The sequence below is a fragment of the Perissodus microlepis genome, chromosome 10 (genome assembly GCF_051167445.1).
Source record: "Perissodus microlepis isolate ML-2025 ecotype Zambia chromosome 10, ASM5116744v1, whole genome shotgun sequence".
Taxonomy (NCBI): domain Eukaryota; kingdom Metazoa; phylum Chordata; class Actinopteri; order Cichliformes; family Cichlidae; genus Perissodus; species Perissodus microlepis.
This window is the reverse complement of record NC_140470.1, coordinates 17,643,696-17,664,892: the sequence shown is the minus strand read 5'-3', so window position 1 is coordinate 17,664,892 and position 21,197 is coordinate 17,643,696. Positions and strand designations below refer to the sequence as shown.

Below are 21,197 nucleotides of genomic sequence, written 5' to 3'. Positions count from 1 at the left end.
TATAATTCAGCTTTTTTTGTATTATTTGCATTAGTTTGGCCATTTTTGTTATTGCAAGTGAATCTCTGTTTGTGTGTCATGAAGTAATGTGGTTAGAGCCCACAGTTATATAATTACATACCTGCAGCACACGTGCTTTGGCTCACCCTCGAAACATGTTGCATTACGTCCTTGTTGGCCCATGTTCCAGCTGCCTTTACATACAGTACGTACAGCTGTGAAAAAGAAAGTTTTCACAGGAATCTATGCAGTCCTGTGAAAAACTAAGTACACTCTAAGTACACTTCCACAGGAATAAAGTAGGTTGCAAGAGTAACTCCTCTATAAAATCAGAAATTTTGAGTTTGCTGCTCTGGAGCACTCAGCTGTGCGTTTACACGTATAGAGTTTTCCCAGTAGTGGCCTACAGCTCAGACTCATAGGCCTCAGTTAGCATGTTAAATGTTAGAGTTCATGACAGTACATTTAAAAAAAAGGCTGAACACATGCAGCGTCTTTGGAAGGACTGCCAGGAGAAAGCCTGGCATGGCAGCACAGCTCATGTTTGCAAAGATGCATCTGAACAAACCACAAGACTTCTGGAACAATTTTCTTTCGACAGGAAAAACAAAAATGCAGATGTTGGTCATACTGCACAGCATTACTTTTATCAAAAGCCAATTAGCATATCAGCACAAACACCTCATACCAACTAGTGGAGGGCTGATGATCTGGGCTCGTTTTGCAGCCACAGGACCGTGAAGTGGCCACAAACTCCTCTGTATGCCAAAGTATTCTGGTGAAATTAGGACAAGCAATAGGACAACGATCCCAAACACAGCAACAAATTTACAACAGAGAGGCTGAAAAAAGAAAATAATATGCTCCAATGACCCAAAGTCCACACTGAGGCCCGATGGAAATGGTGTGGAGGGACCTTCAGCGAGCTGTGCATACATGAATGAATGTATCACCCATCTGTAATTTTATTCACCCTAGTTTGGGCAATCTTGTTATCCATTTACTACAGGCTGACTCATCCTGAAATATGATGCGTTACATCCCCCTTTGCTCATACGTACCATGCATCAATATCTCGATTTCAGGTTAAAAAAAAAGGCTCAGTGTTTATGATAATCATTATAGATTTGGTCACATCCATACAGCATACAGATCAGAATATCTGTAATCAAAGCAATTTATTGTTTTGTTCAGTACAATGTGAATTTTCCCCCCCCTCCCGGGGTGGTCATCACACCACCCCTATTAGTAGTTCACACGACTACACAGAGAGATCAAAGTTTACTAACAGCGTTTAGCGCTGAGGGTTTTGGGCAACTACACATAAAGCCAGAAACTGTAAGACTTATTGTGGGGTAAACTGTGTCAGCATCACCACAATGCCTAAAAAAAACAGAAGCCTGTCTCAAGTCCAGTGAAAGTTGTGGAGGCAACAAAGAAAAGTATTGTTGGAAAAACGAAAAAACGCAGCTGTTAAACTCCTGACCAGAAAAATATCGGTCTATTTAAAGTCCATTTAAAGTCAAAACATCATCGCATCCAGACCATCTTCCATGAACTTCTTGTAGATGGCCATGAACTTGGCAGTGAACGCCTCCAGGTGGTAGATGGCTTTGCTTCCCAGCTGTAGTCTGTGCTCATAGTAGGCTGCAATGTGAGCCACCTCCGTCTTCAGCTGCCCATCACAGTTATTAAGCAACTCTTTCACGAGACACTGTTAGAGGAATGAACAAGGACATTTTTACAGCCTCTTCATTAAAGACAACCACAAACTGCACTTTCACAGGAGATAACATGAAGTAAATGATACCTTCATGATAATCTCAGGAGGGATGCAGTGGGTCAGGAGCTCATACAGTCTGGCTCGGACCTCCAACAACCTAGAACAAACACGGGTGGGAATTTTCATCAAAGTATCTCCACAAGTTTGATCTCTAACAGAACCAAATCTCTGTCACATGTACCTTTGAGGACTCTGCTGGCTGACGATGGCATTAGCCGTTTCTCTAAGATAAACCTCCCAGTCTGTCTCCGGGACGTCTTGGTCCACTGAGAATGGATACCTGTGAATAATAAGATATGCTAAATAAGTATGTGTTTAGCTTTAATTCCAACGTAAGAAAGAAAATAGTAAGTTTTGCCACAACTTACTGCTGCACTCGGCAGGCCTCGCACATCAAAAGCGCTTTACGGAGGTTGCGACCAGATTTCTCGCTGATTTGCTTGGCCAGCTCAGGTGGGAGGATGAGACCCTCCTTTTTACAGACGGACATAAGAACACTACAAACCTTAAAAAACAAGAATACAGCAGAGAAAAAGGGAAAAAGTTACCTTAATGAACAAAAACACAAGTTCCAAATAATGTCGATTAGTAAGAGCACGCCAAAAGACACCAAATTCATCTCACCTCTTCTGTGCTCGGCAGAGGAACTCTAATCGCCAGACAACGGCTCCTAATTGGCCCGATGACTTTGGATGTAGAGGTGGAGCAGAGGATGAGTCTGCAGGTGGCCATGTACTTTTCCATCGTCCGACGCAAAGCGTGCTGGGCATCCTTCGTCAGCCTGTCCACCTCTGTTAGCAACACCACTGAGAAAAAGAAAAAAAATAAGGGTGCCAATTGCTACATAAGTGACAGGTAGATGCTGTGACTTCACAGAGCTAAATGGTAAATAGGTGAAATGAGTTCACAGATAAAACATAATCCCGCAAATCTACATTTTTAGTCTCAACAGTTAAGTCTTCATACATTTGACTACAGGCTAAATTAGCACACTTCTACCTTTGAAGTCTCTCTGTGTGCTCGACTGGATTTGCTGAGACTGTGCCACAGTTTTGATCAGCTCTTGAATCACCACGCGGTCCTGGTTCCCCGCATCACTGTACAGCACAGAACAGAAATACAATAAACAAACATTATAGCTGAAGCAAAAAGGCCTTTTATAGCAACTATAGTTGTCACATGTACTGGAGGGAAAAAGTAAAGCAGTTCCCTGAGATACAGGAGTGCAACTATCGAGTAAGAAAATCTCCTCACCTTGGATTTACTTCCAAGTGATAGTTGCTGGCTATGGTGTTAATCTCAATTTTCTTCTTTGAGGGAGCCTGCAGACAAAAACCACAAACTGGGAAATCAACTAAATCTTTAAGTTGTAAGTCTAAAAAGTTGAAGATTGATCAGAGATGTGACTCTAAATACAGCATGTGAAAGGTGTATTTTACAGAAGTTATTCACTTGGGGGGAGTGATTGTTTAATTATTTTCCCTCTTACCACAATGGTCTGGTGCTCAATGCGAAGCTTTTCCACCCCAGGACCGTAGAGCTCCCTCAGCAGACACATGATGCGGGTCTTCTTGCCTGCACCTGATGGACCGTACACCAACAAGTGTGGGAAATCACCACACTGAACCTGAAACATTAACACAAAATTTGTAGTTTTTCTTTTTTCCTTGTGTTTGAAGTTTTTTTCTTTTTAAAGAATCAGCCATTATATCTTTGCTTTTAAATATTACCAACATTGCGTTATGTTGCCAATGAGAGCAACACTGCTCTGCATGCAAAGAAAATGTCACAACTGTTATTAAACTTTACTTTTCATTATCTACAGTATATTATATACCTTTTTATATTACTTTTTCTTAGCTGTTCTTGTTCAGGAGTTTATGTCAACTCATGAATTATCAAGGTCATGAAAGTCGTGGTTATTTTGGGATTTTGTTTCTCCAGCGTAAAAAAGTTGTGCAGTATACATCTTAAATGACCACAACACAAGACAACAACCCAAAAAACAAGAATTGGGTGAACAAGTTTAAATGTATTTTATTGATGGTGCTGAAGGTTAACTTCAGGCCTATTAACTTCTCATTAGTTATCACGGTCGACTACAACTGATAGTTTCTCTTTGCCAGCATAGAAAGGATTTGTTTGACAACACTCATTGGACTGACCAATACTCAGAACAATGGAAAACGGCAAATAAGTCAGTAATTGAAGATCTGCCAGTGGTAGCGGTACACTGCACAGAGTGGATGGAATAATGGAGAAGGGGGACTACATCCAAAATCTAGATGGTTGAAACTTGGACAAAATTGGGTGCTGTAACAGGACAATCATCCTAAAAATAAACCAAAGCTGGTTTGGAAAAGCAGGCTAAACTACTAAAAGCTCCTGGCTAAACTCAACCCTTTTGTGGACTATGCTTAAAAGCCGGATCCATGCTAGGAATCAACCAATTTAAATGAACTCTTCAGAGATGAGAGAAAATCTAAAATAAATTCAAACTTGTGCAACCAATTATTTTTAAAGTCATAAAAGATATGCACCATACAATCATTCCAACTTGGAAGAACAATAGTTTGGATGGATAGATGGATGGATGTAATGATTAAAAGCTCAATATTACCATTACACTCATGACCAAGACGTCAGTGGATTAAATTTTCTCACCAAAACTGTATGTTTAAAAATACCATTTTCAAGCATTCACATGAATGGAATAAGAAACACAAAAAGTATGAATATTACCTCCTAAACGATGAACATATGTGAACAAGCACTTCAAAAACACAAGTTGTGTGTGCATAATACTCTGTCTAGGAAAGGATGGTGTGTGATGTGTATACAGAAAGTGTGAGAGGATGAGATCATCTTTAAGCGGATGTGAAGCCTTATTAAAATGCCATTTGCGCCATCAGATATAGGGGATCTATTTTCCCTCTTGGTCAATACTGTGAGGTTCTGGCTCCACTATAGTGTCAAAGTGGAACAAGTTGCACATAGCTAGTAACGTCCACGATAGCATGAACGGGGTTGTTTTACAAGCTGTACACAAAAACCTCTTAACCAGCTCAGTAAATCCCCCCCACTCTTGTCTCGCAAAGCTAAACTTGTCGATCATGCCAGCTCATATGCAGCATTATTTACGACGCTACCGCCAATCTGAATAAACAGCCATCATGGAGGAGCTTATTTCTCTTACCAGGTTTTTGAGCTGAGCCGCCTGCTCTTTATGAAAGTCCAGTTTCCCGAGGGACGACGGACGATATTTGTCCACCCACAAACTCATTCTGCTATGGATTCAGTAAAACGTTACAGTCGCCCGTGTTGACAGCAGACACACTTTCCGCTTGCTAATCTCCCGCGAAATGTTACTCACACAGCAACCCGCGCGACTGGTTCCTGCTCGGCTACGGAGAGACGGAGAGGACAAATCTGCTACAGGCGCGTAGGTAAACCGGAATTTTCATTGCGCAAAAAACAAAACAAAAACAAAAATAAAACAGATATTTTTTTTATATAGGACTCAGCAAAATAACGTAACTCAGTAATTCAATAATCTGTGAATGCGCTAAAATGTGTTTTTTTTTTTTATTCCCCCACATTCTAAAATACACTTTATCTGTGATTTATTTAACTTTTTAGCTACTACTATTGAGAGTTCTGTGGAGCCACACATTCGCAGTCAGCACATTTGTCTTTAAAACTGTGTATAATTCCTCTAAACAGGCGATACCAAATGACCTTTGCTTGTGCCACTCATGCGTGACATCTCTCGTGTCCAGGTGCAAACAGACATTCATGTCATCGTCTATACAGCAGATGAGGAGACATGCCTTACTGGGTGAAAGCCAAAGGGAGGAAACGATATGAAGGATTTGTTCATGGAAAACAGACTAATATCACAGAGGAATGTGAGACAGTTAATCCCATGCTGCAAAAACAAAGCTGTCATTTCACAATGAAAAGGTATGAGTGCATAGTTTTTTTTGGAGGCGCTGACCTTACTGTACAATTATTTGCGTTTTCTATCTCTGTGATCATTATTTGGTCAAAGCACCTTTTTCTTTAACCCACGACTCTGGTTTTGCCTCATTCATAAAAGTGAAAAAGTAAAAAAAAAAAAGAAAAGAAAGAAAAGCAGGAGAAAATATACCGGTACACTATATATACTTTATTAGGCAAGCATTGTACTGGGTTTGGATCCCTTTTGCTTTCAGAACTGTCTCTGTCTTTGTTCTTTGTGGTATGGGTCCATATGTTAACATTGGTAACATATCAGAGATGCCTCTGGAGGTCATTTGAGTGCAGACAGTTTTTTTAATGCTCAAGAAACCAGTTTGAGATGATTTGAGCTTTGTGACATGGTGTGTTGTCCAGCTGGAAGCAGCCATCAGAAGATACATACGCTATGATCATAAAGGGATGGACATGATCAGTAGTCTGTAGCATTTAAACCATGCTCAGCTGGTACTAAGGGACCTAAAGTGTGCCAAGAAAATACCCTTGACACCATTACACCACCAGCAGCAGCCTGAGCTGCTTATACAAGGCAGGGTGGATCCATGGTTTCATGTTATTTACACCAAAATCTGACCCTACTAGCAAAAATCAAAACTTATGAGACACCAGGTGACAGTTTTCCAAACTTTTGTCCAATTTTGATGAACCTGTGTTAAAATTAACCTCAGTTTCATGTTCTTAGCTGCTGCTGTGGCTTCAGGATTTGTCTTGTTATGTATTCAGAAATGCTACTCCACACAGCTTGATTCTAATGATTTTATTGAGTACTGTTACCCTCCTATCAGTTCAATGCAGTCTAGCCTTTTCCGATCTCTCGATATTTATTAGAGATGGACCGATCCGATATTACGTATCGGTATACTGACCCAAATTACTGGATCGGATATCTGCGAGAAATAAAAAATGTAATCCGATCCATTAAATATCAAAAAAGCACCTCACAAAACTTGCTACACAGCGTAACTCATAACCGTAGCACGTTGCAGCAGTATGCATCACATGATAGAGCTGCTGTGTGTATTTGTAGCCTTGCTAGCAATCCGGCATTTCATCTCCGAGGAAGTTTTCCCAGAGAGAAGTAAAGCAAGTGTGTAAGTTCATCTCTGAATGTTTGTAAAGCATTCCATCGTTAAGTTTAACAACCGATATATGGAGTGACTGCCCCTCTCTCTCTCTCTCTCTCCTGCTGCTACTTCAATCACGAAACTGCTTAATGATCAGCTGATCGGCTTTTCTGTGGTGAGTCCGTCTCTCTTCTTTGTTTTTGGCCCACTTCTCACCAGAAAGAGGAAACCAGCGGCTGAATAACAGCAGCACGTTTAAGCTTGATAAGCTGTTGTTAGAATTTATTTAAGATTACTTTCTACACCAGGATCCTTTTCTAGTAGCTGACGGCTGGTAACTGTGCAGGGGCGGATCTAGCAAAGTTTAGCCAGGGGGGCCGATAGAGCATGAACAGGGAAAAGGGGGCACAAAGACATACTTTTCTTTCTTATTCTCATTTAAAATGTCTAGCTTTTAATAAATAATTATCTGACTCTTACACCCAAAGTTTTAATCTGATGTAAAATATATAGAAGTCCATTACTGTATATAGTAACTGTTAAGTCTAATATGCCCTAGTAAGCTATAGTACTTTTTGAAGAAGAAAGATTGAGTTGAAGAAAGATGTTGAATCTATTTAATTATTCTTGAAAAATAATTTATTTCTGTGCATTTTTCCACACTGCATCAAATTAAATTTGATTACATCGATTAAGCATCATGAGGTGGAGGGTGGGGGGTGGTTCCCTATTTTTTTTTGCTGGGAGTTTGCAACCCTATTAGTTAGGTTGCTTAATATTTCTGCTAAGTACTCTTTAAAATACCAGAATAGGGAGGATGGAGTAGGTTCAAGTTTATTAGATTGATCAGTGTTGCTGAACTATGAAATATTTTGGGCGCAGTGTATTTTTTACATACAGGTGTAACAGAATAGCTTTAGTGTTGTTATTTATTTAAACTTGAGTATGAACTTATACAAAATGCAGCAAGATATTAAAAAAATGTTTTATTGATTAAAAAACACACTATATCGGATTCATATCGGTATCGGCAGATATCCAAATTTATGATATCGGTATCGGACATAAAAAAGTGGTATCGTGCCATCTCTAATATTTATAGACATTTTCACCCTGAGAACTGCTGCTCACCAGATGTTTTCTCTTTTTCAGGGCATTTGTTTTTATGAATGCTAGAGATGGTTGTTTGGGAAAATCTCCGTAGATCAGCATTTTCTTAAATACTCAGAGCAGCCTGTCTGTCAAAACCACCTCTCTTCCCCATTCTGATGCTCAGTTTGAACTCCAGCAGGTCGTCTGGACCATGTCTACTCAGTGAGCTGCTACCATGTGACTGGCCGATTTAAATGAACAATAAATGCATGCTTTGAGTGTACGCTCAGGCTCACATCCACAGAACAGAAGCGTGTTTCTCTATGAGTCATTATATTTCCCTCCTTTATCAGAAGAACAGGTTCAGAATTTTAATACCTTGTTTTCTGCAACAACAGAGTTCAAAAGGTCGTTTTTCTTCTCTGATCTGACTGAATGTTTGCTGTCAAAATGAGGACTTATTCTCTTTTGCATTTCAAACAGTATATACATTCAACACTGTCAAGATAAAGCAGTTATTTCTTTCTGCAGCTACTCCTCATAAATGTTTGGTGTGACCCCTCCGTGGAATTGATTTGTACACTTAAAATACCATAAACATGTTTTTTTTTCCTCTAAACATTCAAACTTTACCCATCAAACATGACCTTGATGTCTGTTTTTCTCCATTTTGTTTTTATTCTTTTCTTTTTACTCTGCTCAACCTGATCCAGGCGACTATACCTTTTTTTTTCACAGGAATGCTACATGAAGCGTGTCTCAGCAGGTTAGCGTAGCTTGTATTGAAATACGTGCATGTTTTATTAATAGACTGGAGATAAATCATCACAGCACAGTGGAGCTGTGAAACATCTGGGGAAGGTTTATCAAGATCCTTCAAACGGGATCGCTCTCATGAATGTGAAGTTTTTCAAAACAGTAAAACATTAATCGCGATCATCACAATTTAAAGTAAATGTTAATCTCAACATTTAAATAAGTCACGATGTTCCTGATGAACCAAAGATTTGGATGTGAAACTTTGAAGTTATTCTGATTAGGATTTTATTACATTGCTGATGCCTAATGTAACGGCTTAAGTAATTAAGTAATACCCTGAGAAGTTGATGTCACAGTAAGCAAAGAGACTTCTACAGTCTCCCCCCTTGTCCGGACCTCTTCTCCCAAAAAACGGGCCCAAAAAACAGGCGGGATCATTTTCAAGGTTAACATACAAATAGCAGAGCTTCACCCCAGACCACAGAGCTTCCCTCCAAAATGGGAAAATCAGTGTTTTCAAACAATCCTGAAAACTTTTCAGTCCATCCACTTCTCTGTAAATATCACAGGTCTTTCAGTTGTTGATGAAAGCGCACAGGGTGTTAGAAATAGTCTGGAAGGCGAGATATTTACAGAAGATAAGAAGAGTTTGAAGCATTACCTCATGTGCTGTTGAGGAATCTGCTTCTGAGGTGAAAAATCTTTTGCTCTGGGCCATATTGTATAGCAATGCGTGAACAGGGGAGGGAGGGAGTCTGGTTTGTCTTCGTGCAGATATTTAATCTGCTCGATCGACCAACAAAAAGATTTGATTTACTTTGTCTGGAGTGAATCATTTACCCTTTTTTCTTTTTTTTGCCTTGCACAAACTTTCATTCACATGAAAAATAATAAATAACAGCCGCACTTCAGACAGGCACGCTTACACAAATAATCTAAACACCTGCCCGTGGAGCTCTCTATGTGTTCTCGGTGAGGTAATGTAGGAGGGAAAAGCATTCCTCAGCCCTTCTTTCACTCTCCTCCCCTCTCAGCATTTCACGTCTTTCCCCACATAAACTCAGTCGGTTTCACGCTGTATAAACGCACAGGTCACTTTGTTAGATCTGCTACCCCCTGATCTTCAGCCTGCTCTGAGGGAAGACTTCCTGGGTGACACAACCTTTGTGCTATAATGTCTGGTATGTTGTAAATATGAGTCTGTGTTTGTTTACAATGCAGTGTGCTTTCATTTATCTGTGTGTGTGTTTTTAAGAAGTAGGTCAGAATCCCAAATTCTCTCATATTTTGTCAGTTAGAGAGGATTGAAATGATGTTGATGATGTTTCACATCTCAGCTAACATGTGGGAAATAGTCACATTTGCGAGATTGCTGTATTAATCCTCTATGTTGAAAAGGATTTTTGCATGTAAATACTCTCTGTGCTCTACAGTGAATAAGTATTTCTATGTAATTTGAGGGTTAAACATGAGTGTGTCTGTGTGTGTATCTGAAAGGCAACGAAAACATTGAGAACCAGGGTAGGAAAGGGTGTGTTGGCTCCAGACAAAAATAGCTATGTTGCAGGAAAAAACAATGCGTTTGAGAAAAATGCGAGAAAAGAAAAATAATGAAAATGTCAGAGTTACAGAGGAATCAGCCAACAATCACATTCATGATGTGACTGATATGAGTCACATAATTTCACTAAAAATGGAAAAATATTTTTCTACATATTAAAGTAATCTTGTAAAAGCACACTGCCGCTGAGCTATTTTAATTCATTTTAAGTGTCCTGTATGCAGTGTTGAATCGACAGCAGATTTTAATGGAGCACTAACCTCTGCTCGTTACCCCGAGAGTTATTCATTAAAACAAAACTAATGAATTCACAGAATGGGCCTCTGAAAACTGTCCAAGCAGCAGTTTCATGAGCGCTTCACGTAAGTTCCTCTACATCCATTTACAAAACAAATAGCTCTCTGTTACACATTCATATATATTTTTCATCCCGCGTACATGTGAACATCGATCAGTTTAACCAAATATGCACACTCTGTTTCACCTGAGGAACACTGGAGGAGCTTTATCTTTGTAGGAGAATGATTTATACTCAAATCATGTGTTTTGTTTTGTTTTTGTTTTTTTTTAATCTATCTTTTTTATTTTAAAAGAGCACATGGCGATGCGGTGGTTAGTACTGTTGCCTTAAAGCAAGAGGGCTCCTGGTTTGACCCTGCTGGCTCATGAAATAATTGGCAGAAAATTCAAATGTTTTGACAACTGAGTGCTTATTGAACCGTCTGACAGTTAAAAAATATTGATTAATTTGCATATATGAGTATGAATTTGTATATTATGTTCTACATCCTGCGTATTTTGCAATTTATGTATTAAGAGGTTATTGAATGGATGGATTTTTAAATGTATTCTTGATTAACCGATTTCTGTTTTTCTTTCCTCTTCTCTGTAACTCAGGCATCAAAGAACTTTGGGCCATTTAAATTTGGTCCAAACTGTAAATATCATCCATGCGTACTTTCAGTTTATCAGCTGCAGCTGGTCCAGTTCAGCTCCTTACAGATGGTTCAGTAGAGATGTATGAAGGTCCATCAGCTGCATTGCCTGTGCTGGAATAGTCAAACAGGCATACTTACCATCAGGTTGTCGATCTTCTGTTGGGTGACCTTCAAGGTCGAGCTACTTTCCTACCTCAAGCCTCCATCGGCCATCTAAGAAGCATGTCTGAGTCTGTTCCTTTGCTGCTTTGTGCTCTGGATCCTGTAACCAGTCATACCACAAAATGGAACGAGCTGAAAATGGACAAGAGCTCCCTGCATGATGCTCCTGTGTCTGATTTCAGGCAGAATGGACATTGTGAATGCAGACAGAGTTCAGACATGTCTCCTGGAGCAGGTCAGGACATGGAGGTGTCATCCCTGGATCGCAGAGCAGCTGTTCACAGTGATTCTCAGATGGAGGCAGAGAATGTAAAAGACTGTGGAGCTAAAATACCTCAGCAGAAAGACGAGAGCCCTGCAGAGACCCCAACAGTCCTGGACAAATGTTGTCATAAACGTCTGCCTGCATCTATGAATACACCAGAGGACGTGCTAAGAGTAGTAAAACACCAGCCGAGCGCCATTGTGTTCTGTGATTACGACTGTGGGACTGGCAATCAGGTCATCAACGAGAGCTCTGATGGCGGAGAGTCCTCGTCATCCACTTCTAAAGAGGCGGAGGGCGAAGACGGTGATGATGATGACTTTCCTGCAACGTTACAATATAAGGAATTCCTGGTCAGCCGTCGTCGTAGAAACTTGAGCAGGAACAGGAAGTGCTTAAGGAGGAGACAGGATGCCCAGCCTAACAGCACACCATCTGACTGGCAAAAACTCAACAACAAGGGCAAACCTGGGTTCACAGGTAGCCAGGAGGAGGAGGACACATGGGAGAAGAATGGAAAACAGGTAAGGAAAATAAGAGGGGGGCTTGGGCAATAAGAAAAAACAAAGAAGTCTTGTTCACTTAGTAGAACAGCCAGAGAAAGCACTTGAAAAGCCTTTATCCTGTGTTAAATTGCACTGCGGAAAGCCTGATCCTTTTTCCACAGCAGAGAGGGATCCGGTCATAGCAGGAAAAGCACAAGTTTTACTCATGAAATTAACAACTGCTCCATTCAAGTATTCAAGTGAGCCAAGGCAGCCTGGACTGTAACGCCAATTTTAGCCACAATTAATCTTATTATGTCCCCCCTCTAGTTTCCTAAAGAGACCTGCCAGAATGCCTTCAGCTAAAATCTTTTTTTTTTGCAACTGTGATCCCTACAGGCGCCACCAGAGGGCAGCAACGTCAAAACATTTTGAACTTGATTTCATTTGAGGGCCAGGAGTGAATTTCCTAAATACTTTCATATCATCTTTGAGGAAAATATTCATTGCATTCGTGTCCTGCGTGCACAGCAAGTTGTCATGTGCTGATCCAGTGCTGTATTTAGGCTATAGATGCAGGGCAGCAGGGGGTCTGCACAATGTATTTGAATTTTTTAAAGTAGCCTGTTTTGTTCTTTCTTTTTATTAAATGCATAAAACTTAAAAAAAAAAAAAAAAAAAGCTTCCATTTTTGTGTGCTACTAAATCTTTGCATTATTTTTTCAATTCAATTTAAAAAAAGAGAGTCTAAGTAAATAGGAATCTTTCAGCAGGTTCCCCCCTGTTAGAAATTCCTCCCATATTTCCCTTGGCCTGGCCTGGCCTGGCCTGGTCTGGCCCAGCATCTCCAATCCTCCCAGCATGCAACACACCAGCAGGCTTCCCGTAGTGTGACAGTGCCCCTGACTGTGTTCTCACACCTGTCAGAGCAGCCCTCAGCTGCTGGCACGTTTCCACAACAGTCCTCTGGTTTGCTGTACGCAGCTTTCCCGCCTTGGCCTGAAATAAAAGGATTATGACCAAGTAGCTTTTCAAGTTACTTATTGACAGACTGAGGCCGGGGCTCATTTGAATACCTGTTTAATTGAAGGGAACCCCATTGCTGTTTCACACATTCCTGGAATATTTTGGCCTGAGCAGTTTGGACACATCCCCCGAATGTGGACGACATTTTTGCCAAATTAAATGTTTAAAAGCAAGTAATTAAACTTTGCTTGGAATAAAATGTGTCTTGCAGGCTTGGTGATAATTATTCTGCCTTATTAATAGCTCAGATGTGAAGGTGTATTAATCGTTGCCACAGATTTGTCGTTAGTCTCTGGCAGCCTGCTGTCATGCCCCGACACTTGAGAAAAATAAATCTGTGTTTTTACAGATAACGATATGACTTCACTTTCGTGAATTTGTGTCTGTGTGAGTATTATTTCGCCTGAGATAACCCTTAATATCTGTAGTTTTCTGAATTTGGATGAATATTGTAGAATTACTTTGCACCTCTACTACCAGTGCTTACAAATGGCAAAGTACACCTAATACTTAAGAAAGCAAAAGCATTATTGGAGACTTCCCATCTCTAATTCAAGTTACAATCTGGTTAATTGTGTTTGGGATAATGAAAGAAGATAAAGTACTATAAGGGAATTACAGTTAGGCCAGCTAGTACTTTACCCTTTGTCTGGGCTGACATTTAGACCAAGTCTAGATACCCTTTAAAGAGTATTGGACAAGACTTAAGCCATGTTTTTATTAGGTTCACTTACAAGATAATATTCAGCTGCGTGAAGTAAAAAGAGAAAATAGTATTTGCTATTTGATTTCATTTATTAAGGGGAAAAAGCTACCCAAAGCTATCTGGCCATTTTGTAAAAAAGTAGTTACTGTTTGTATCATTTTTGGCATCAAGAGCTGAAATGTTAAAACTGTTTGTCATAAGTGGAAATGAGTCTTTCACATCACTGTGGGGGAATTTTAACCCACTCTTCTTTGCAGAATTGTTTTATTTCATCCACATTAGAGGGTTTTCCAGCGTGAATGACCAGTTTAAGCTCATAGCAAAGCACCTCAACTAATATGACTCCAGACCTGTATGAGGCCACCCCATAAACATTCATTTTAGATTTTTTTTTGAGCCATTCAGATGTGGACTTGCTGGTGTGTTTTGGATTATTGTCCTGCTTCAGAACTGGAGTGTGCTTCAGCTTGAAGGCACAAACTAATGCTCTCTACTAATGTTAGAGAGGAGAATTCATGGATCCAACAATTACAGGAAGTCTTCCATGTCCAGCAAAGCAGCCCCAGACCATCACACTACATTACCATGTTTGACTGCTGGTGTGATGCTGTGTTAGTTTATGCAGATGTCACAGGACACAAACCCTCCAAAAGTTTGAGGTTTGTCTCATCAGTCCACAGAATATTTTCTCAAAAGTCTTGGGGATCATTGAGATGTTTTTTGGCAAATGTGAAATGAGTCTTCTAACCAGTCCCAGTCTTTTGACTTGTGTCTACGTTGACATTCAACATTATTGTTGAATCGTGAACTCTAACTTTAACTGAGGCAAGTGAGGCCTGCAGTTCTTTAAATCTTCTTCTGGGTTCTCTCACGACTTCCTGGATGAGTCGTCAGTGCCCTTCTGGAGTAATTTTGGCAGGTCGGCCACTCCTGGGAAGGTGTTCCAAGTTTCCTCCATTTGTGGATAATGGCTCACTGTGGTTGAGTGGATACCCAAAGCCTTTGAAGTGTCTCTGTAACCCTTATCAAACTGACAGATGTCGACTTTGTTTCTCAGCTGTTTCTTTAGATTGTGGCATGATGTGTTGATTTTTCTTTATCTGTTAGTCTACCTCACATTGTCAGACGGGGTCTATTTAAGTGATTCCTTGATTCAGCAGGTCTGGAAGTAATCGGGCTTGGGTGCGTCTACTGAAATCAAACTCAGCTTGCCAAAAAAAATGTGGTTAATCAGAGTTAAATTATGATTTAACAAGAGGGCGCAAGGGTGTGATAACCCTTAATAAATTAAATCATCATTTTGTATTTCCTTGGGTTACTTTGTCTGATATAAAAATTTGTTTGATGATAAAACATGTAAGTACAACAGGCAAACAGACTGTATATATCAGTATTTATCAATGATAAAGCTGCAGGAAAAAAACTATATCAAAATAACAGGCATCTTAGCCTCTCCATATAATGAAAAGGTCTTTTAGCAAATATGTCAGGATGCATTAAAAGCTCTATCTTCTCTGATCCCTCAGAGAGAAGTATATTAACATTTCATGAGCTTTGAGAGCACTCTGTCTGTGTCTGTGCTTGTGTATGCTATGGTGTGCATTTGTGTTCTCATTCACATGCTTGTGTCTGCAGTCACTTGTGCCATTGAAAAGCCTCCACTGGATGTGTTCTCCCGTCACTCTGTCACCCACAGTGAGGGTAAAAATAGCACCCCGGTGATAGAAACCCTTCTGTGTTCCCGTGTGTAGGAATCTGGAGATGTGGGGGCCGTAACGTGCAGGAAACGACTTTGCTGCCAAAGCCCTTATTGCTGATATTTTTCAAACTGGTCAACACGATGGCTTTGGGAAAGGGAGTGGACAGAAGGGTGTGTTTGTGTCCGTAAGTGGGTGGGTGAGCGCATGCTTGTGTATAGCTATGCATGTGTGTGTGTGAGCGAGGGGGCTGTTTTTGGATTTCAAGCTCCTCAAAGGGGCCCTATGTGCTACTATCAGCCCCTGGGACTCTGGGGTTGGCAGCAGAGCCCCGAAACAAAGCAGTTTGTTCATTTCCTGGAAGGCGAGTGAACAAGTGTCTCAGTCAGAGCCCGTGACCAATGGGTGTAGAAGGAAAGCGAGGGAAATTGAGGGTGTAGTGCATGACTATTGGCCTGGAGAGATACTACACATTTACATAACATGCAGTGCTGCTGTGATATGAAGCAAAGCTTACTCCTTACAGGCGACAGTCTTTGACATTGACTTGACAAAAATGTATCTGCTCTACAAAAATCACACTGAGACATGATTAGACTGCAAAGTCTACCCTTAGTTAGGCTGAAAAAGCCCAATGTTCATCTCTAAGGAGCCCTATAGGGAGTGAAAGGTGGAGTAGAAGAATGAGGAAGAGGAGTATATGGTTTTAGGTTCAGCATACACGAAAGGCGTAGTGTAAGATTATCCCCAGAGCTTGCCCTTGAGAAATATTTGCCTGCATTTGTTTTTTTTGTTGTTTTTTTAACTGTATGTTCAGGCTTCTGCATGTGACTCCATGACCCTGCTGATGAAAAAGTTGGACCACCTCAATGAGGGCATCCAAGAAGTCCAAGGCGCAATTTCCTCCTACTCAAACGAGGCCAGTGCTGATGAGGAGCAGCAGAGCACCACAGTGAGTCAAGTACAAGTAATGTTATGTTTATTCACACCAGGCTTTAAAAAGTAACATCTCAGAATGCTTTGAATGAATGAAAATTATACTTGGTGATTAAAAAGAAACTCACAGACTTAAAGCTGAAGGAACATAAAGGTGAAGTGAGACATTCTTAATGCACATTCACATGTAGCAAGTATGCTGTGCATCACTTAGAGAAATTTAGACAGTGAGGCTTGTAAAATGTAGAAGTTCACTGATTTACGCAGGTTTTTTATGCACGCATTCAAGTTGAGATTGCAACTGAATGCATTCTGCTGATGAAGAGAAGACATTAAACCTGGAGAGATTCTCTGTTCAGGAGGTATTAAATGAGGAAATTTATCAATATTAAAACTACAGCATATGCAAAAGTCATGAGTCACCCCTCATTTCTATATGTTTTGCTTATAAAATGGGAAACAGGTGATTTATTAAAAAGTGTGCATAGAAAAACAGAAATACAGTATATAAGGATAACTGTACAATTCTAACAAGTTTGAGAGTCAGTGTTTGTATGAACCATTATTCCTCAGTATAGGAAGACATCTCTCAGGCAGCTTTCCTGTAATTTATTGCTTGTGTCTTCACGGATAGTTCTCCAGGATTCCTGAAGGGCATTCAAAGCTCTTTTCTGGATATTGGCTGCCTTTTTTTCTGTGGTATTTAATGGTGAGCCATTAAAGTCTGAATGTTCCCATGAGCCTAATTCCATCAATTTTTATCTCCAACACTACTGACTGAATTGCAGCCTGAGCCTCAGATGTCTGTAGACACTCACTGTTGTACATCTCTCCTGACCTTCATATGCATTATACATACATACTGGACATAACACATATTAAACATGCATGAAGTCAACAATTTGAGTCAAAAATTCCACATTTGGGTTTATCACTACATATGACCATAACATAATATTGTGTTTTTGCAACAGGCTGCTAGTAATAGAGCGCCAGAAGATAAAATTTAAACTGAGTTTGGCGCTTTGTTTTTTTTTTTTTTTTTACACTCGAATCAGTCACAGGTCATTGTTAAGTGGCTTAACAAACATTCAAGTATAAGAACTGAACTGAAAATGAGCAAAAAAAAGGAAACGCAAGACCTTCAGAAAACCTGGAGCGCTATTGCTCAAGACAAATGATATGATGATAAAGACGTCCTGCAGGGAAAAATATAAAGAAATGACATGTGGTTAAAGACTTTTTTGCACAATACTGTGGTATTCAGTGCAGTCACCAAGTCAAGAGGAAAGAGACGTTTTAACACCACAGGCATGAGTTGTTAGTTTTTGTAGCACAGTTTGTGCAGCGTGGTGACGGAGGCATCTTGTCTTGTTTTGGTTTCCTCCTCACAGACTGAACACATGTATGTGTTTACCAGTGATTTTTAATTATAAATGGATGAGTGTGAAGAACATGAACAGTTATATCTCTCTCTCAGCCCTTTGTTGGACTGCCAATATCATCCAGATTGGAAACTGCCTCTCACTCAAAGTCAGCGGGTAAATCAATGATAAAACTCAGTAATGACCACTCAAGACAAATTTGTTGTATCAGATAAGCTGATTTTTTTTTTCACTGGTTGATTTGCTGCACAAAGTTTGAATTCTAAGTGAAATATTAAATTGAGTATTGTGTGGGCCACTGCTTTGGTTATAGCAAAAATGATTGCTTTTTTAAACAAAGCTTTAGCGACATTTTACCGACTGCGTATATTCATCATCAACACAGACATCAACACAGAATGTACCATTCACACATGTTAGACAGGCCTCAGTTTTCTATCTCCTCCCCCCTGTTAAGCTACCCACCTTTCGTTTAACAAGGCAGCATAGCTAAGAATATTAGTTTGGATGTTCTCCAAGCCTGTTGTTTTTCCATCATTAAGGCATTTCACAAATCAAACAGATCTTGACTCATTTGGCATCCACCTGGATAAAGCGCCGTGTCTCCAGAAAGCAGATTACAGGAGCTGAGCTCGTCATTTCGGCTTGCTGTTATTTTACAGGTGTATTTAACATAGTTTTTGGAAGAGGAACACGGTCTGCGGATGGCTCGTGTGCTGTGCTGCTCTGCTCTCACACAGCATTCCAGCTGCCTCATTACGCTTACCAAGTGTAAATCTGGTAACCTCAAAAGCTCTTTAACCAGCAGCACAGAACTTCAGGAATGTAATAAAATGGTGGTATTTAATCGCGCTAATCTCATCCAAACTGTCTGGAAACAGCAATAAAGCGCGTTTACAGTATCTCTCCGTTTTTAGCTTTATGTGCCACATTCTCTGTGGAGCACTTAAACACACTTTTATTTTCGGTGACAGCAGCATTTTGAATACAAGTAGCCGTCTTATGGTGGAAGAAGCACAGAATCTCATTTATAGAGTCACTAAACCCAATGACTTGCAATCTATTTCTTTCTTCTTCTTTTTTTATAGCAAAAAGGTCATCCTTGTTTTGGAGCACAACAGAGGTATTTATATGAGTTAAAAATATGCAATATCCAGCTAAATATCAAAGGTTCCTTGTATATACTGCCACATTATTCCTCTAAACAACACTCTTCATCAGTCTTGCCTTTGAGTTGGCCCAAAGTTTAAGGTCATGTGCTCAATATAGAAAAACTAGTGAGTTCAGTGCTCCAAACAATATTCTCTTTCATTCTTTCCTCAGACACTATCCTGCAATCATGAAGTACCCTACATGCTCATTACACTTTCCAGAATTGCGTTAGCTATGTCGGTGTAAAAAGTTGTTATTTGTGTCCTTCCTTTTGTCATGATAGTCATAGAATCACAGCTCATATGGGTGATGGTCCCAGTCAAGCATTTGGATCCCGACTGTAATATCTCAACTATTAAATTGATCACTGTGACATTTTGATAGGGCGGTTAGGGATGTTGTTGGGTTCTCACATAGTCAACATGACTGAGTGACTTTCATCTAATGCAGCCATGAGGTCCATATTTATGCCTTTTAGTGAAATGAACGAATTACAGTGAATCTCAGGGCACATTTAAGTGCACCTCAGGAGGAATTGTGACAGAAACCTTCCAGTGAACTAATTTTCATGCTTCATGCTGCACTGTACAGAGCTGCTAGAGCTGCTTTTGTGTAATGAAGAGGTGTGCACTGTGGTAATATCCTCAGTGCCTCGCTAGTTCATAGAAAGAACCGAAATATCAAAGTCAAACAAACCTTTTTACGTAAGAGTAACACAATTAAAATTAAAGATTAGTTTTGGGGACACGGTGTCCCTGATGTTTTTATGTAACTTTGACCACACAGTTATATAAAACTAGCAACAGCATCATGCCATCTCTATGATGGCAATGCTCTGCAAGGTCAGAGGGGGAATTTTCTGCACAGACAAGCCTTGTGTGCTGTAATAAAGACAAAATGTGGCTCTCTATCCATGCACTTGTAGATGGAAATCTTGGTGGGGAAATCAGCATGCCGTTTACAGACGCAAATGCCATCCCTGCTTCAGTCACACACGCTCACATTTGCACACACATCCCTGTTATCAGCTCAGCGATGGACAGGAGGGAAGAGCGGGAAGCATGACGGCGGGTCTTCCCACTGCTGGGTACAGTAGTTGAGCAATCAGGTCAAGCTGGACTTTCCAGTGTTGTCACTGAGCGGAGATACTTATGGCATAAAGGGGGATTTTTCAGAATAAGAGAAGGGCAGATATATCATTACCAGTGTCTTATATCTTTCATCACACACCACCAACACCAGCTCCACGAAATACTCCACAGAAACCAGAGAGCTGCTGAAGAGACAGGTGACATGAGGACAGGGACTGGGGTAAGAAATTGAAGGGGACACAACTACACGGAAACTTTCTATAAAGAAAATTAGAGTTATGTTATTTAAACTGGCATTTGTCATGAGGAATTAAGATTTCGTTGTTCACCATGCCATAAAAAAATTTCAGAAATCAGGGATTACCATTGGTTATGAAACATGTTTTGACTTAATTTCTTCTGTTCTTCCTTATAATTTTAATTCTTAATTGTCAACATTTATTTATTTATTTATTTTTATCTCTTATTGTCAAAATAAAATCTAAATATAATGCTAAATAAAATCATGTATGTCCTTTAAAAGCTTTGAAAACATTTTGTGTTCTGATGACGAGTGAGCTGAATTTGTGGTTGGATTTTTCTTCAGCTGCTGCTGTGACACTGAACCTTCAGCTGGCTTTAAGTCTCATGCTGCTCCATCTCACTGTTTTTCTTCCCTTTGGTCCTCCCAGGGTTCTGTGGCTGTAGACAGGATGGTAAGCCGAGTAAATCAGGATCAGGGAACCTCAAGATTTCCAGACAAATCTGAGCCACTGTCCAGGCACCGCTCACGACCTTTGGCCCGCAGCAGACCACTGACGCGCTCGTCCCTCTCATCCCCTATACACCTGCAGGCCCGCCGGGCTAGGGTGAGTTAGGCTGTGTTTCTATGTGTGTGAGTTTGTGAGGTGAGAGTGACACATCTGCTTGTCTAACTGAATGAGTCTTTGCTGTGAAGTCAGTGGATTAAAATGAGTGCAGTGTTCCTGATAATCATTAATACTGTAGACGAGGTAACAGGAAGGTGTTTGGAAGGATATGAGCTGCAGTCAAAAAGCTGCAGTCTTCAACATGAAAAAGCCCATTTTGCTCAGTTTGA

The 21,197-nt window shown here is 40.2% G+C and overlaps 2 protein-coding genes across 2 annotated transcripts in view; one reads left to right on the top strand and one right to left on the bottom strand.

The window, feature by feature from the left end:
* Window positions 1-2: 2 nt before the first annotated feature.
* On the bottom strand, window positions 3-5,201 carry rfc3 (replication factor C (activator 1) 3). Its single transcript, XM_084940419.1, has 9 exons — window positions 4,980-5,201; window positions 3,273-3,410; window positions 3,038-3,105; window positions 2,783-2,880; window positions 2,408-2,589; window positions 2,152-2,288; window positions 1,965-2,063; window positions 1,811-1,880; window positions 3-1,714 (listed from the first exon to the last, which is right to left on the bottom strand). Exons 1-9 carry the CDS (start codon window positions 5,064-5,066, stop codon window positions 1,523-1,525), a joined length of 1,071 nt encoding a protein of 356 aa, XP_084796545.1. The 5' UTR covers window positions 5,067-5,201; the 3' UTR covers window positions 3-1,522.
* A 4,580-nt stretch (window positions 5,202-9,781) lies between these two features.
* The window catches only part of LOC146379200 (stAR-related lipid transfer protein 13-like), a 52,131-nt gene continuing 40,715 nt past the window's right edge, over window positions 9,782-21,197 (top strand). The window contains exons 1-4 of the mRNA XM_084940416.1: window positions 9,782-9,896; window positions 11,174-12,165; window positions 16,373-16,507; window positions 20,791-20,967. Coding sequence (XP_084796542.1) covers window positions 11,437-12,165; window positions 16,373-16,507; window positions 20,791-20,967 — 1,041 coding nt within the window. The 5' untranslated portion in view covers window positions 9,782-9,896; window positions 11,174-11,436. The remainder of the gene's footprint in view (window positions 9,897-11,173; window positions 12,166-16,372; window positions 16,508-20,790; window positions 20,968-21,197) is intronic.